At 34.3% G+C, this 17,987-nt stretch overlaps 1 protein-coding gene across 2 annotated transcripts in view; it reads right to left on the bottom strand.

Annotated features, from left to right (window-relative positions):
- The window catches only part of LOC115877368 (lipase 1-like), a 28,315-nt gene extending 13,962 nt beyond the window's left edge, over positions 1 to 14,353 (bottom strand). For both annotated transcript variants that reach the window (XM_030893515.1, XM_030893514.1), the window contains exons 1-4: positions 14,099 to 14,353; positions 8,782 to 8,869; positions 5,326 to 5,512; positions 4,121 to 4,308 (exon numbers count right to left, since the gene is read on the bottom strand). In XM_030893515.1, coding sequence (XP_030749375.1) covers positions 4,121 to 4,308; positions 5,326 to 5,512; positions 8,782 to 8,850 — 444 coding nt within the window. In that variant the 5' untranslated portion in view covers positions 8,851 to 8,869; positions 14,099 to 14,353. The remainder of the gene's footprint in view (positions 1 to 4,120; positions 4,309 to 5,325; positions 5,513 to 8,781; positions 8,870 to 14,098) is intronic.
- Between the last annotated feature and the right edge of the window lie 3,634 nt (positions 14,354 to 17,987).

Genomic DNA, 17,987 nt, shown 5'->3' with positions numbered 1-17,987 from the left:
ATGGGAGCTGTACTAAATTTAAAATTGACAGCTGTTTGAATTTTGTACAAATCTCATTGGTTCTTTTGACGTGTCGCTGTTCTGAGAACGGGGCTTAAAACTTCGGTATACACAAAAAAAAACTCTGAAAAAAAGTGAATTTTGTCAAAGCCACCTTATCATTTGTTGCCTTATATTTTACTATCGAAAGACCCATATGTAATATAGAGTGATGATAATATGAGATGCGAATGATAATATGAGATGCGAATATCTCCGAAACCGTTAAAAATATAGGAACACTCTGCATGCAAAAAATGTTCGTTTTTTAAATTCTGTTTAATAAATATGTGTTCTGTTTAATAAATATGTGTTCTGTTTAATAAATATGTGTTCTGTTTAATCCTGTTCTTAAAAATATGAGTTTCCCTTCATGGATTTAAGCCGGGACCCCATTAGCAACACGCCACGCCATGCCACATGACATCATGGAGATATGTGCGTATGTTTTTCTATTTAAATACATGTATTGGCGTAGACACTAGGCTCACGCCAGCGCACCCCACGTTACGCCACGCCATCCCACGCTATCACACGTGTGATGGGCGATTTGTCTGTCTCAGATCTTACCAACGCGTGTTACGGCGCGGCGTGTTATTCCCCGTTTGTCTTTCTAGCCCCGCAGCTATCTACTTTTGTAGTTGATGCAAATATTTTGTCGTGCCAGGGTCATCTAACTGAACAAAATGCAACAGAAGCAATTAATAGAAAAGGTACGGAATTCCTATATAATATATCCTTATTAGTTTTTCCTATATTAAATTTCTTGTAGTTATACAACACGATAAAGCTTTGTATAACTACAAGAAAAATAGAAATCCAGAATTCTGGAGCTATTATAAAGACTATAATAAAAAATTTATAGAATTAAATAAGCCTGTAAATGGTAAACACCCTTTCCCACAGTTCAACACGTGGGGTGACGTGGGATGGCGTCGCGTGGCGTGACGTGATGCTAATGGGATCCGGGCATTATTCTGTTATCCTTGGGTTATCTTGTGATGCAGTAAAAATTACTTTTCTAGTTTTGTTTAGTTAATATTATTTTGGTGTGTTCAAGAAATGTGTGTTAGCTTTTATTTTTTACAAAATTTGTAGATATTTAAGTAATCCACGGGAACAACTGTTGATAACCAAGTCTATCAAATATTAATTGAGAAATTTATTTTATTATCAATTATCATTCACATTATCAATTCCTTTTATTCAAAAAATGTGCTTATTTTTCATTATTATTATTATACATATTAAAAAACAGTCCTAACCAGAATATAGGTAAGTATTAATAAAATTAAATTCACTCTTTTCGGATATACTGTTTTTAACCAAAATTTTAGCGTTGATTGAAATAATTGGGAAGATACACAACCTAATAGGCGAATTCGTGACAAGGATGATTTGATTTCCCCATACGTCTCAAGTGCCGTACAGTGGAGACATCAATCGCTCTGCGGTCAACGCATAAAACACTTATTTTGTCTAATTCGGCCAGCGAAGGCATATCGAAGACGGTGTGGATCTGAAAGTGACAGTGTTGCCATATGGAAATGTGTAATATCTGTAATATATTTTATTACAGATATTATTGCTACATTATATTAATTATATAAATCAAACAATATTATATTAAATTGTTTAATGACAAAAAATCCGTATTATTAACGTACTGCACCCAAAATCCGTAAATCTACGAGTTAATCAGGAGTTCTGGCAACACTGTCTCCGGCAACCACTCACTCTGTCTGCTGAAAACAGCTACGGTACAATATTCTTTATCTGCTGTGCTGTAAACGAGTATCAGCAGGGCTAAACTAAATCTCGGAATTCTCGGACAGACTGACGGTAACGCCAGCTACATCTCGGACAGACTGACGGTAACGCCAGCTACATCTCGAACAGGTTTGGTGCCACGAAACCGCCCATAAGGTTGCGCATCCTATTTCTTCAATCAACGGTTGTAGTAAATAAGAAACAGCATGGCACACAGCACAATCCCTCAAATAAAATTTTTGTATTTTATGCAGAATTTTATGCTGAATCCAATTCTGCAAGAAAAACGGGGGTTGCAATTTAAAAAAAGCCTACAACCTCATTATTACTTTTTGTTAACCCCGTAAACAGTAAATTATTTTTAGAATATGCCCCTTTATAAATCATGCAACATTAATATAAAACTTGTTTTCCCCATATTTATGTCAACAACAACCATATTGGACACTTAGGTAATAATGGGCCACCCTGTTTATTACGGCAGATAATATGATAGACTTAATCAAAGTTTAAGGGTATTGGTTTAAATTTTATTTATACATAATATTAAAGAAAGATATAGAATGTTCTATTTAAAAAGTCGAGATTTTTTATTATGGAATGTAGGTATATTATACAGAGGGTGGTTCGAAATGTATTCCGGAGACTTCGGCCGCATATTCTGCAGATAAAAATAAGTAAAAAAGTTCGTAAAAATGTATGTCTTAAAATTCTTAGTTTCGAAGATACAGGGTGTAGAAATTTCATTTTTATTTCGAGATTTTTTCCAAATAATTTATGAAGTAACGTCAGTATTTACAGATTTTTTTGACATGAGATTTTGATGTCAATATGACTCTTGCTTGTAGAGGGCGCATTTTACGCGTAAGATACTTTTTTACTTATTTTTATCTGCAGAATGTTACCGAATTTGTTCGGGCTACCCCGTATATTATCACAGATAACATAATATAATATGTTATCTGTGATATATGTTATCTTTGGTATTATTTTAATTTATTTTGAGTAGCTAGCTCATTTATTTTACTCACATATACTCTCATGCAGCAGGTCTCAGTATTTGATGTTCACAAACAATAGAGTTAATGGCAATTTTAAACAGGGTTTTTGGTTTGGGTTGGGTTAAACATATGTGGCAGATTCCTCACATAAAAATAAGAAGTATTTTTCGTTAAGTATAGGTTCGATTCTACTTTGTTTCGTAGCTACAGGGATTAAAGTTTTTTGTTTCCTTTTGATGGTGTTCCAAGCTCCTGAGGCAAGGGCGTAGATAAGGGGGGGGGGGTACTGGGGGACAGTACCCCTCCCCTGACGCTTGACGAGATACGAGAATTGAAATAGTCATTGACTATGAAAGGAATTTTTTTAATTAATATCCGACATATAAGAACACTTTGTATGCTTTTAATTATGTTGATTTATCGTTTATAATATGTTCGACCTATTTAAAAGCACACAAAGTGTTCTTATTGGCCAGGACAGATTAGTGGGGTTAACTCTAATCAATATCCATAAAGATATTGAAACAAATGTTGATGCTGTTATTGATAGGTTTTCCAAACAGCGTACTAGAAAACTTGATTTTGTTTTGTAGTTTTATTTATAGTTTATAGTTTTTATAGTTTTTTTTGATAGTTTAGAGTTTTTTATTTTTAGTTTATAGAAAATTAACTAATAAACGTCGTTGTTTCATTTTTGTTTATGTTATTTACAAATCTATATTTTAATTTTTGTGTTATGTTTTTATATCTTTTTGAAGACAAAAAAATCGCCGTCGTTTTAATTCGACAAAAAAATTCCGACGGTGATTTTTTTGCGACTTAATCATAGTACCACCCCCATAGCATACACCTATCTACGCCCCTGTACTGAGGTGACAATTCTTCCAGTACTGTTTCCGTCAATGACCATTCTAACCATGGTCGCATTGGCATATCTACCGACGACAATGTACAGTGGCGTTAGATCTAGAATTACTTACATTGCTGCTGTTGGGCAGTTTCTCGTGGCACCTTTGATGCTACTTAGATTAGTAAGGCAGATTAAAAATTACATCAAGGAGGAATAATCGACAAAATATTAAGAGACAATTAAATAGCCTACACAATTGCGCTACCAAGGGAAAAAAAGTGTCGCAGTATTTTTAGAAAAATATTTCGATCGAAAAAAAAGTAGACTAACCGCTGTAGCTATGAAACGTTTGCATATTGATATATAAAAATCTTATGTTTACGTTCGGAACGACAGATGGCATATGTTTTTGAAACATCCTGTAGCATACTAAAAATATTTAGCAAATTACTAAACTTACTTCACTGGCACCGGTGGTTTTTAAAATAAGGTCGATGGTTTCAGGTAGGTCAATAACACCGATTTCATGCCAAGAAAAATCCCAAAAATCACGATCATGAGGGCTTAGAGTAGTGTGATTTCTAGATTGAGTGTTTCCTCGGTCATTGAGCAACCACACGTCGAACCCGGCATCGTGTAGCATATATGCTAAAATGTTCGTATAACATTCATTAGTTTATTACCTATACGTCCCGACAATTGTATTTAATTCTATAGTAGTTGCCGTATTTAATTGTAAAGTTTTTATCACCACGGATAAAAAATTTTATCCGTGGATTTGGCGCGTGCCATTTCAAATGGACCAACTTATATGTTGGTGTATGGGAAGCTAATAACAGTCTGCAGTACAAGATTGGCGAAAAACAAAAACACTTACTTCACTGTTGTGGCAGTACGAAGTTGTGAGGATGAGAATGAATGAGAGGGGGGTTAATTAATCACTGCGACCTTAAAGATCTATTGTGCCCCCATTTCTTGAGTTATAACTCATCACACAGTCTATAACCCATTATACCCCTGTTGTAGAGGGGACACGGTATTTCCCATCCTCCTCTGACAACAGATGTTCTTCCTCCGAGGGTATACGGTTGGAATTTGGCCTTCCAAGGGCCAAAGGGCCAAATTCCAACCTTCCACGGTTGGAATTTGGCCCTCCGTGCCCTTCACAGTCGAGGAGCTTGCCTCCGGCACCCGTGAGGTGTAGGCTGGAGGATCTGTCTCCGTTTTCTCCACCTCTTTAACTTGGTCTCTCCTTAGACACCTAATACCGGTGTTGTCCCGTATCTATAATAGAGAATATATCCCTCTTTCTCTATTGCCTCCATGGATTTGAGGTCAATTTCTATTGTGAGAACCTGACCATGACCCTCCTCCCTCGAGTTGATGACTCGCCAACTCGACATTGTTCTTACATTTAAGTTCTGTCCCTGGATAAGGCTCAGCAGGTAGGTGGTGTCTCCATGCTCGGTCTTGCTCCAGGGGCGGAATTCACGGTCGGCCTTTATCCTCGGAAGAAAGACCGTGAATTCCCCTTTAGGGATATTTTCTCCCTTCACTGCAACCAGTTCCGGCCCTTTCCAATTTTTACAGTACGAAGTTAACTGGGTTAGCTAGTATCCAAATAAACAACAATATGAAATTAATAAATTAACATAATATACTTACGCAACGCTTGTCCTGGACCCAATAATAAGAAATCAGCTGAGGAGCAAGCGAGTCCATGATGAACTAATGCAACTTTTGCAGAGTGGTTTTTCAATTGAGGTATTCTATGTATTCTTAAAATATATCCATCGCTGGTGGTATGAAAATGAGTTTCAACTGGATATCCATCTGATTTGATGAGATTTTCCTGTCAAAAATATAAATATAGTTTTCAGCAATAACTATAATCGATATATTATGCAGTTTTAAAACAAGATTATTAAAAAATAAAAATGTATTCTCATGGACAGTCCAATATCCAATAGTCAAATTGTGGTCAATAAAGAACCTACCACGAAGTAATTATTGTGTTAGTTCTGATTTATTTAATTCCAAATATTACTAAACCTATTGTCCTTTCTGTGTGTGTCCAGCCCTTGTCCAACCTTACATACCATCGTTGTGAACTAGGCGAAATAAATTGAAGATATCAGAAGTACAAATCATCACAGCACACATAACATAATGTTTACTAAAATTTTTGATTAATTTTAGTGAACATTGTGTGCTGTGATGATTTTAAATGTAATTTTTGGATATTAATATTCGACACTGTTTTTATTATGACATAACACTGATGAAGGCTATAATGTTAGCCCGAACGTTTTTTTTTTAAACCAAGTAAAGATACTTAAAGCAAATGAAAATCTAATCAGCGTTTTTATATAATAATAGCTCCTGTATATGGCGTTTAACGCCTTGGAAGTAGCAAGGTACAGATTGCCATGCTAGAGCCGTTCGGTATACAAGGAAGGTAATGTGGTTAGCACTACGCTTCAACCGCCTAATATTAACTCTGGATTGTGAATCCCAAGTACTCATTTAAGGCTGAGTCGACCTACAAGGTACCTAAACTATTTTTATTTTATTAAAAATAGTCAGCTGATGAACTGCCTAACCTAACCTAACCTTTAGATTGGTAGACGAGAGTAATCAGCGCTTTCCCGAACCCCAAGAAACCCCAAGAATATCAAATTTAGAATAGTTTTAATTTGATGTATAAATTATTAGTGTACGGTATGAACGTCTCCAAAATCAATTAATATAATTTTAATTAAACACAAACATATTGGCGGCAGCTTTTTGATTGGCACCCTGTTAAAATTGTATTCCCTCAGTCATAAATATATATGTAAAAATTAGAATTTGATTAAGTACATGGTGAACGTACTAATCCTGCAGCGGGATCCTGTACTATAACATTAAATTTGAACATAACGACATTTTCGTAATGATAAGTATACAGGGTGTCCCAGAAATAAGTGAAAGTGTTTTAACTGGTAGTATAGTTCAACCCCAGAAACACGCTTATGAGGTTTTTTCCTTCCCTTTAACTTCCTGTTTCACCGGAAATTACTACAACTTTTGATTTTTCTTCGGTATTCGAATTCTTTTACTTCGGTATTTTTTTACATTATTTGATAGAAAGTGACATTTTTAATAGAATGACATATTATATGTCAACTTTTGACATTTTCGCGCATGTAGAGTGCCATGGCAATATGTTAAAAACACTAATTTATAATCAACTAGGGTGTACCCGCGACTTCGTTCGCGTCGAATTAATTATTGTAATGGTGATGATAAAGCAAAGCAAGAATTTCCATTAACATACAAACTGGATAAAATTTTCTCACATTTATGTCATCATGAGAAAAAACAATATGGCGATATTATTATACAGGGTGAGTCTTAAATAAGTGCAGATATTTTCACGGCTGGTAGATCTCGACAAAAGAAACATATTTTTTCTTTACCATTTTTTAAATAAGTCCAAAATAACCGAGTTATTTAATGGCCAAACAACAAAATAATATATGTTTAAGAGATTTTCCGAAAAACTCATTCCGAAAAACTCACCGGTTTTTAAATAAAAAATATTCTAATATTTGAGGGGTGGTTTCACCCCCTTAGAATTCTAGTTTCGAAAAATCCCTTCTTATCGAACCTCTACACCCTAAAGTCAATCCGTTTTCCAAAAATCAGCTTTTTACGTCAAGCGCTTTAATCGTGATTAATCAATGACCAGATTTTTTGAAACACCCTGTATACGTTTTTGAAAAATCTTAAATTATGTAAAAAAATAAAATAAAATATACGTGTTTAAGCGTTTTTTTCGGAAACTTTTTTTTCGGAAACCGATTTTTAAATAAAAAATATTGTAATATTCCACCCCCCTTTATCACACACTTGATATTTGAGTCAAATTTTCGTTATGAACAGCATGTCACAATTAACCATTAAAATAAACCATAAACTTTGAATAAGAAGACTAAGGAAGTAGCAAAATACTATCCATGTATTCATGCATGTTGGGCGGAAAAAGGACTCTAGAGTGGGGATCCTTGACAGTTCTGTTTGACGATTCATTTGACACATTTGAATTTGACTTGAAATTTTGTGGATTTGTCAGTCTTTACGGAGCTTATTTTATGTTATTTATTATTTATTCTACTACTGATAGTTGTATAAAGATAGTAAATCTAGATGGAAATTATGACAGAACTTAAATTAACAGTGACACTATCGCGATTTATCGAAAAAGACTCTAAAATAGTTGGTTGTGTAGCGTGCGGTAGATCTCGGCAAAAATCGAGTGAAATAATGGAACAAGTTTTCGCTAGTAAGTGACTATACATACGTGTAGTAAACCGATCATTTATGAAAATCACTTAAATTAACTAATTATATATTTTTTCTTGCATTTTTGCTTTTATTTGCTACTTGTCAAAGATTAGATGTCAAAGAATTTAGATACGTCAATTTGACTTACCTGCTTCAGTAGCGTATCGGATGTTTATGGTTATAAATAATTATTATAACTTATGTATTTTTATTAGAATTTTATATTTTTATAACAATTTTAATAACTACCAACATTTATTCACAACGTAAAATAAAAATAAAAATATTGAGTCTACCCCACGTCCACCCTACATCATAGTTTTACATTTTTTAAATAAAATTAGAACGGCACTGATAAACCGGAATTTAAGTCGGCCATATTTGAGGCCCATCGCGGTGGACCTAAGATTTTTGATATGCTCCTTCCTTAGTCTTCTTATTCAAAGACCATAAATATGCGAAAATGTCAAAAGTTGACATCATTCTATTCAGAGTGTTATTTTCTATCAAATAAATTAAAAAAAATGCCGAACGTGCAATTTAAAAATCGTATTGTAGTCATTTCCAGAGAAACAGGAAGTGACCGAAAACAATTGAATACGTCAATCAATCCTAATTTATGTCATATACTAACATACAAAATCTCGTTTTTTCACTGAAAAAATAAAAAAGGTATAGAGATGAGGTAGTTTTGAGACCCACCATCTATTCATAGATAATTAGCAACTAAATAAGTTAAAAGTTGAATCGTTTATTAATGGATCAAAAAGAATCTTTTATATATTTACTTACCACAGAAGGAACACTCTGAGCTGAAATTAAACCCAAAAGAACAGAAACACATATTAAAACGGTGTTCATTGCTTCATGTGCTGGATAACTAAAACAAATTTAATAATTGCATGTATACACTAGCCCTCTGAAATATGATGGTAAAATTTGTATTCACCATATTAAGAATATTGGACCTAATAAAAATGGAATACAGATAGAAATGTTAATAGAATATAATAAAAAATATTTATTTTATTAATAACTTTCTTCATTTTTTTTATAAAAGCGTATGATAGATAGGGCTCTAACGCACTGACGACCAGGTCTCAGCGACCAGCACTTGATTCAGTGTTATTACTGGTCGCAGCTGCGTTTCCTAATAACATTGAATCAAATGCTGGTCGCTGCGACCTGATCGTCAATGCGTTTAAGCGCTAAACGTTAAATTGGCTTGAAAAGAACCATGAGTCACATTTACTATACATTTTTACATAGAAATGATAGTCAATGAATGACGCCATTTGGAAGCTAATTTTGATGCAGTCAAAGTCGAAAAATACAAGACTTTACATCTTATATAGGATACAGGGTGGTCCGAATTGTACTCGGAAAACTTCGGCAGTATATTCTGCAGATAAGAATAAGTAAAAAAGTTCGTATAGATTTATGTTCTACAGTTTCGGAGATAAAGGATGTTTCATTTTTATTTCGAAAATTATTATTAAGTTTCATTTTTATTTCGAAATAAAATAACTCAAATAATTTCAGAACTAACTTTTTATCAGCAGAATATGCTGCCGAAGTTTTCCAAATACAATACGGACCACCCTGTATATATACATAAGTGCGAATATTTTCAAGGCTGGTAGGTATCGATAAAAGAACCATATTTTATCTTTACGTTTTTCAAATAAGTCTAAAATAACCCCGTTATTCAAGTTTGATTTTTTTTAAATTGATTTATTTAAAAAAAAGCCACCGGATTTTTTCTGTATTTGCATCTCTTTTAGTGTCATAAATGGTTACTTTACCCTATGGATGGTAAAGCGGTAACCATGGTAATATCAGAGATAAATAAAATTATACCATGAGAAAATTTGGGGTGAACATCCCGCAATTCTAAAAAGTTTTTTAAAATATACAGAAAAATTTTGAAAAATGCATTTTTCTAAATTATTATTAGCAATTTTCAACACCTTTTTTGCGAAAAAAACCTCATAGACGTGTTCCTGGAGTCGAAATATACCACCTCTAAAAATATTTACACTTATTTATGATCCACCTTGTATAGATACAGGAAATCCCGGTGTTTTTATAAAGGGGTGTTCGAACATCGACTCTCCCGGAAATCAACGATTTGGATTTCGATATCACCAAGAACACAGGCTGGTTCAAAATAAAAAAAAGGTTTACGTTAATGAGCCCGATTTATCACTTAGATTTCAAATTCATATTTATTTACATGTTTGAAAGTTAATTCTAACAGCTAGGTTAGCGGCGAAAATAATTTACAACGTTTTGTTTATCTGTAGCATCACTAACTTTTTTATATGGACGCCGTAATAATTTTCATTATTAGGTCTCTCTATTACTTGTTTAAGTATGTATCATAAATTATCACTGTGTTTCAGAAATATGATATATACTAATTTTTTTTCAATTTTCTTAGTAATCTTATCTCCCTGGATTCCCCGGATTTCTGCTCAACATTTTGAACTAAATCTTAGCTACATATTTGTTTTCCTCAAAGATATTAATTGTTAATAGCTTTGGTTTTCCTCTTCTTTGACGCGTTTCCGACAATTTTTATACCCTTTTAGTAAAGAGTTTTAGTATATCTAATTTTTCTCTACATTCGATCCGCTACCCCACTAGATTGCAAACTTACTTTTTGAATATATTTGTGGATTTTTTGGTTTACTCCCCATATTTCTAGAAATTCTACAAAACTTTATTTAGTAAATGAATATTAATCGGGCTCCCACATTGATATCGTAATTATAATTTATTATAATTACCTAATCAGTTATGTAAGAAATTCTTTAAGTTTGGTCTTCCAAGTTTCTTTAGTACTTGGAAGCCTTTTTGAATAGTATGTCATGAAAATCTTTCTGCGGAAATGCATAATTTTTATTTTTCCAAACTTTAGAATAGCCGAAACCAGGTACATGAAACCACGTTTCTGTTTTTCATTCTAGAAATTTTTCTGAACATAGACACGCAAAAATGGTTGGTTAAAAAAAATCTCCAAACACCTCACGTAAGTAACGGACCTCTAAATAAATAAAATGAAACCCGAAAATTTTAGTTATACGTATTTCCAGAAATTTTAAGGAAAGTTTATTTACTAAATCGATAATAATCATTAGTGATGGGCAAAACTGTTATTTTTAGATAACAGTTGAAACTGTTATAGTTATTTATAAAAAACAGCTTAAAATAACAGCTTAAAAATAACAGGTTTCTTTATTTTATTGCTAAATATCTGAAAGAATATGAGGCGGTCACCGCCAGGCGTATTAACGCAGTTGCAACAATGACGTGCTTGATTAGTATCCTAATAAGTTATTTACATAATAATATATTCGGTCTCCAATATTTAGAGAGGTAGTATAAGTAACCAAAGTATAAGTATTTCGACCCAAAGTTCAGGCATTAAAATATATAAATACAGTTGCATAATAAGAATATTATTATTAACGTCACCATTTATTTTTCAATATAATTTATTTACACTTAACACAAAGGTGTTAATTTTTCGATTAAGGAAATGGAGTAAATTGAAAAATACATACAATAAGTGAACCAACAAATTTAAATTATTTTTTCGGGATATACCAAATTGAATATTTAGAATATTTTTTTTTTAAATATTTTTTCTATTAATTTTTCTGTGAACATGACGAATCAAGTATCTATACCGGGTGCGTCTCAAAAATGGTTTACCCCTATAACTTTTTTTTATTTTATTAGACAAAAAAACGAGATTTGGTATGTTAGTATATGACATAAAATAGGATTGTTTGACGTATTTAGTTGTTTTTGGTTACGTCCTGTTTCACCGGAATGCAAGACCTTGTCGTTGGTGGGGAAGCTCCTGGTCAGGTGCTGGGGGAATCCCCCTAGAACTTGGTTTGGTCTAAGAAGCATCACTCATCGTCTTGTCCCTGGTTGTAGTGTCGTGGCCAGGGAATTGCACCAGGACATATAACGATGCCGTGCCGGACGGGACTACCCCTATCCGTCACATCATGCACGCTCTACTGACTGTGGTCATGTCTCGCGGGTAGAGGGTGGGGGGGGTAAAGGGTGTGTGGCCCGGATCAAGAGGAGACAACTTCACCAAAAACCTAAATCCTACGATGGCGGGACCAGGTCAAAGTGCAAGACCTTGTCCTTGTCAATGCTTGCGTGGCTAGATAGAGGACAAGCCATTACTGTCCTCACCTTTGGGGCATCAGGGGGCACCCCATTGTATTTACAACTAACTTCAACATGCGGGGCTCTGTAGAAGTCGACCAACTATCCCTAGCAACTCGTGAGAGCACTATGAGATCTAGTATTAAAAACACCACCGGTGAAGCTGTGGAGAAGCCCCCTAGCGAAACTGGGAACATTACCAATGAAAATTCCAAGGGACCAAATCCAAAGGAAACTACAAGAGGGGTGGCTGACACTTGCGTGAGATCATCATCCTCCACAAGTGGCACACATGCTACCACCTTCTCCAGCAAGGGTCGAGAGCCTACCTCTAGACCCGATAAGCGACACAAGCTACCGTTCCTTTAGCCGGCCTGGGTCAACCAGGCAGGCTAGACGATCCTCTGAGAGTAGGTCTTAGAGGAGCAGAAGAACGGAGATACCTCCGACTGCTCCACGAAGGACTCGCTCCAGAGGAAGCAAAAGCAAAAATACTCCTTTAAAAAGGGTAGAGTAAAGAAACCAAGAGACAACCTGACTTATCTCCATCAAAGAGCAAGAGAGGGAGAGGGCAAGAGAAAAAAGCCAGGATGGAAAGCTGTCTAGCACCGGGAGGCCAGCAGGGACGTATCACCAGCTTTGCCGCTATTGCTGGACAAGTGAAAATGGCGGTGCTGCCAAAGAATTTCCCAGAGGTTGCTCTAACCACCGACCAGCAAACCTTTCTAGAAGAAGCTATACTGGACGAACATATACTGGATCTACAAAATGTGGATCAGCTGCGTTTTGCGGGGATACACTTTCGGGTGGGCATGATCCTCATAGATTGTCTATCTCAAGAATCGGCGAATTGGTTGGTGGAAATCGCACCTAAACTTAAAAATTGGCAAGGACCGGAACTGGTTGCAGTGAAGGGAGAAAACATTCCTAAAGGGGCGTCCATCGCGGTCTTTTTGCCGAAGAGCAAGGGGAAAGACACCACCTACCTGCTGAGCCTTATCCAGGGTCAGAACATCAATGTAAGGACATCGAGTGGGAGAGAATGGAGACAAGAGGTGGAGAGAATGGAGACAGATCCTCCAGCCTACATCTCACGGGTACCTCTGCCGGAGGCAAGCTCCTCGACTGTGAAGGACACGGAGGGCCAAACCCCTACCGTGGAAGGGTATGTACCCTCGGAAGAACATCTGTTGTCAGAGGATGGGAAATACCCCTCTACAACAGAGGTATGATGGGTTATAGACTGCACAACCAAACCACAAACCAAACCCCCCCCCTCTCACTCATTCTACATTCTACATTCTGATTTTTAAAAATGACACTCTGAAATGACTCTGAATAGAATGACATATCATATATGTCAACTTTTGACTTTTTCGCATATGGTTTATTTGAACTTGTAACTTTCGGTCCATAACGACAACTTAATTCGAAATACTAAGTATGTGGTACCAAATTATTCGTAAAAAATATGCTTTTTCTAAATATGCTAATGAGGTACCCTCGCTGGGTATCTTTTAACCGGCCAAGACAAGACATGAAAAACATTAGACGATCAAAATTATTTTTCCAAGGCTCCTTGATTAGAAATTAGTATTTTTAGCACAGCCATGGCACTCTAGATTGAAATTTAAAATACGATTTTTTTAAAGCGGAAATGTCAAAGGATAATAATACATACCAAATCTCGTTTTTTATTGGAAAAAAATAAACAAAGTTATAGGGGTGAGCGACTTTCGAGAAGCACCCGGTATATTGCTACTAATTTGTTAGTTCAAAATGCAACAAACACTCTCGGATATACCGGTTTATTAAGACGGTTTCTGGCACAATAAACAATCCAAAAAAGTAAAAAAGAATGGAATTCTATCCAAATTTCAAGATATAAAGAAGTTTTTATTGATTCAATACTTACCACAAAATAAAATGATGCCACAGTCAAAATATTGGGAAATGTAATTATACTAAGTGATTATTTCTAACTTTAATGTCAGAAAGGACCAACGAAAAATCGAATCCTAAGTATATGCATATGTAAAAAATATATGCACCAGCACAGTACTTCCTGTGTTGGCGGTATAATTAAATTAATTTTACAACTCGTAAAAACACCATAATATTTTTTCTTTTACTAAAATAGCCCCGAAATTTGTATTTCAAGTATATAATAGTACTTCTCAATAGCACAAACTTGGTTCCGAATATTAGATATATTTTCTATAAGTATATTTTCCTTATCAATTGTGTTTTACTATTGCGACTTCATTGGCAATTATAATTTAAACATAATATGCATATGTAAAAGCCAATTACACTAAATCCAAAATGACCTTAATTTTTCTCAAATTTAAAATAATTATTTTTATATTTGGGTTATATACGGATAATGGAGATATATACAGGGAGTAACAGGGAAATCTTTAAACACCACCGACTTTCCGGCGATGGTAATAGGAGGACCGGTAATAGGGTTGTTCTGAAAATTTTAATTTTTATATAAAGGCACCTGCTCCATCTATCTAAAATATTATCAGCGTTATAGTATTGCCTGGTTATTTAAAAAGTGGTAGCATCTTTGTTATTTTAAATGGAACACCCAGGACATTATTACATTTTTAAAAACTACTCTCATATCTCATAATTTTTCTATTATACTAACCTATACCTATCTCTTATAGTTTTCAAGATAAAAAATAAAATATTTGTGACATTGACAAAAACATAACTTTGAATAAGCATTGTTAAAATCATGTATTAAACATTTTTAAAGCTGGAACTTGGGTTTTAACGAAAGTCTGAAACACAAGTCGTAGAAAACTAGAATTAATCCATTTGATCTAATCTGACTTTATACAATAATTCAAAGTTGATGAATTATTGCGAGTCACACTTCTTTAATATTATTTTGAATGATATATTACCCTAGAAAAAAATAGGAGGATAACCTACAAAAAAAATAGGATCCCATGAAAAGATGGAAATAATGAATGTAAAAAATGCGAAGTCTCGCAACACAATTCATCCAGTATAAAAAGTTGTGGGTTCTCATGTAAAACCAAGTAATTTGTCTTATTTGGTTAGGTTAGGACTTTTTTACTTTTGTTTTACTTTTGCACTGGAAACCAAGATGCAGAAGTAAAGTGTTTTAGTGTATTGTGGTGATTTAGTGTTTTATTTTGCTGGTAGATTATTTTTTTACAATTATGGTGCTGTCAATAATTGCCAAGTCATTATAATTATTACAGAAATAAAGATAACTAATATTGATGCTAACAATTTGTTGATAACAAAATTGTTGAATAGGTGCTTAAAGACAATCCAAATAAAATAAGCTGACTTGGTTTTACATGAGATCTCACAACTTTTTATAGTGGAAGAATTGTGTTGCGAGACTTGGCATTTTTTACATTCTATGTTTTTGATGGGATTATTATTTAATTTCTTTTTTAGAAAATCTTTATCAAAAAAAATATGCTTATTAAGATTAATTCTCTCTTTTTATTTGTTTTATGTATCTTACGAAAATTCAACAAGAAAACGAATTTAGCTGTGGAAATGCCGTGCCCATTTTCTTTATACCGTATGATCGACAAAAACCGGCGTCAGCAATGGTTATGAAATAAAGATCGCCATTTTTTATGTAAATTTATATAGAAAATATCATCGATCGTCATATACCAGCCAACTGGATGCCGCTTTTTTCGATCAGACGATACACATTACCAAACCAAACCAAATCAAAGAAATAATTTCTTTAACAAAAAATGGTATGTCTATCTAATATTAATTGTAACATCCAATAATCACAAAGACGTAATAATAGGCAATACGGTAAATTGCACATTTAGGTATATGAGAGGTATAAATAACGCTAATTATTTTAATTGTTGTTACATTAACACAAGTTATATACTTTTAACGACATGTTGATTTTTCATATCTTAACGCTTTTTTATGGAAATGTACTTTTTATGTTCGACGTAAAATGAATAACAAAATACTAGGTACATTTATGCATGTTCGGTCCTCCGGTATAATCCGGGTATAACGATATCCGGAGGTACTGGAATCTTCTACCTGTCCAAAGTCGTACGGAAATCCAGAAAAACAGTTTCTGTGATTCTGGTGTCAATAATTAGGCAAGCCTGATTTTGTTGTTCTCTACTATAAATAACATATCTACTATATTAGGTTTGCATTTATGTAAATATTCTGTTTATTTTTATAATTAGGTTAGGACCGAAAAGACACTCAACAGAAGTCCTTTGTTTTAAAGTTGTCGACGTTTCGCAAAATTCATTATTTGCATCACTTTCTTTGTCATTGGTTGAATATAAAACCGGTATAGAGGGGAGTGAATATTCCTCTTTTATTTTACACATAACCGACATACATTTAAAAAGCATCCATATCACAAAAATATCTGAAAGAAAAATCAAAAGAAAAAATCAATAACATACATTAACGTGTTCATGAACGGTCAACGGCTGAGTAGTTGAGTAAGCGACTTCCTTAAACGGTCTATTTTTACATACAAAATTCTCAGCGTTCAGTCAGAAATGCACTAGATTTAAAAATATTATGTATTATATTTTAGGTGCTATTTGGGATCCATGTCACTTTACGGCCCTCGAAATTATCAAATTTGCTATAGAATGAAGTGTATATTCTAATGCTGTTTCGACAAAAATAAAGAGCTTGAGTTGAGGAAAAATACAATTTTGTGTAAAATAAGAGAAAATATTTTTTAACCTCAAAAATATTTTTGCGCTTACTAGATTGCTGGAGCTATGCTATACAGGGTGTCCCACAATTAGTGCGATAAACTGAAAGGGGTTGTAGAAGGCATCAAAACAAATGATTTGAGTATAGGAACCCATGTCCGGAAATGTGCCGTTTTGGCAGGAGGTGGAGTGAAACGTAAATTTCAAATTGCATTATTTATTCAAAACATTTACAAAAAAATGCTCAAAGTGTCGTCCATTCTGTTGAAGACACAAATGCACGCGCGTGGACGGCACTTTGAGGAGTTTTTGTAAATGTTTTGAATAAATCATGCAACTTGAAATTTATGTTTCACTCCATCTCCTGCCAAAGCGGCACATTTCGAGACATGGGTTCCTATACTCAAATGATTTGTTTTGATGGCCTCTACAACAGGTTGTGGGACACCTTGTATAGGTGGTAATTTATCCAGTTTGTTGCCAACTTTTATTTTACAACTTTATTTTAAACCAAACCAAACCAAAGTAATCTAATACGTATTAAAATTCAGCAAAAAACAAATGTGCATTAAACCAACAGAGAAAAAAAAAATACTTACAGCGTGTTTTGATTGCTAGAGCTACAACTAGCAATTGCCTACACCGCCATTATCGCCGGCGGTAATTTTGGGGAAAAGTGGAAAAAGTGCGTCTTGGCAGGGGATTTTAAAGCAAAATCAGAAATGTAGGGTTCGTCTAAAAGTGACAAAAGAGGAGATATCCTATAGGAATGGGCCGCAGGATTGGACCTTATATCCTTAAATCACCGCTCTGTCCCTACTTTCCAGAGAGGAGACAGTTCTTTATTCATCGATATTACGTTCGTTTCCAGAGGTTTAAATACAATGTTTCACAACTGGGTTTCTGAAAAAGAGAGTTTCTTTGAAATGACAAGACAGAAGAATATAGTATTGGAAAAGGAAACATTTAGAGGCTGGAAGATAGCAGAAGAAAAAATGGAGAGACTAAAATCGAAAATGAAAACAACTGTGACCGGACGCACTTTTCCGCTCACTCCATAGGAACAAACAGAGATAATAA

Source organism: Sitophilus oryzae, unplaced genomic scaffold, assembly GCF_002938485.1.
Source record: "Sitophilus oryzae breed Bouriz unplaced genomic scaffold, Soryzae_2.0 scaffold_1447_pilon_pilon, whole genome shotgun sequence".
NCBI classification, from domain to species: Eukaryota; Metazoa; Arthropoda; class Insecta; order Coleoptera; family Curculionidae; genus Sitophilus; species Sitophilus oryzae.
The sequence above is the reverse complement of the archived record's forward strand: the minus strand, read 5'-3'. Positions and strand labels throughout refer to the sequence as shown.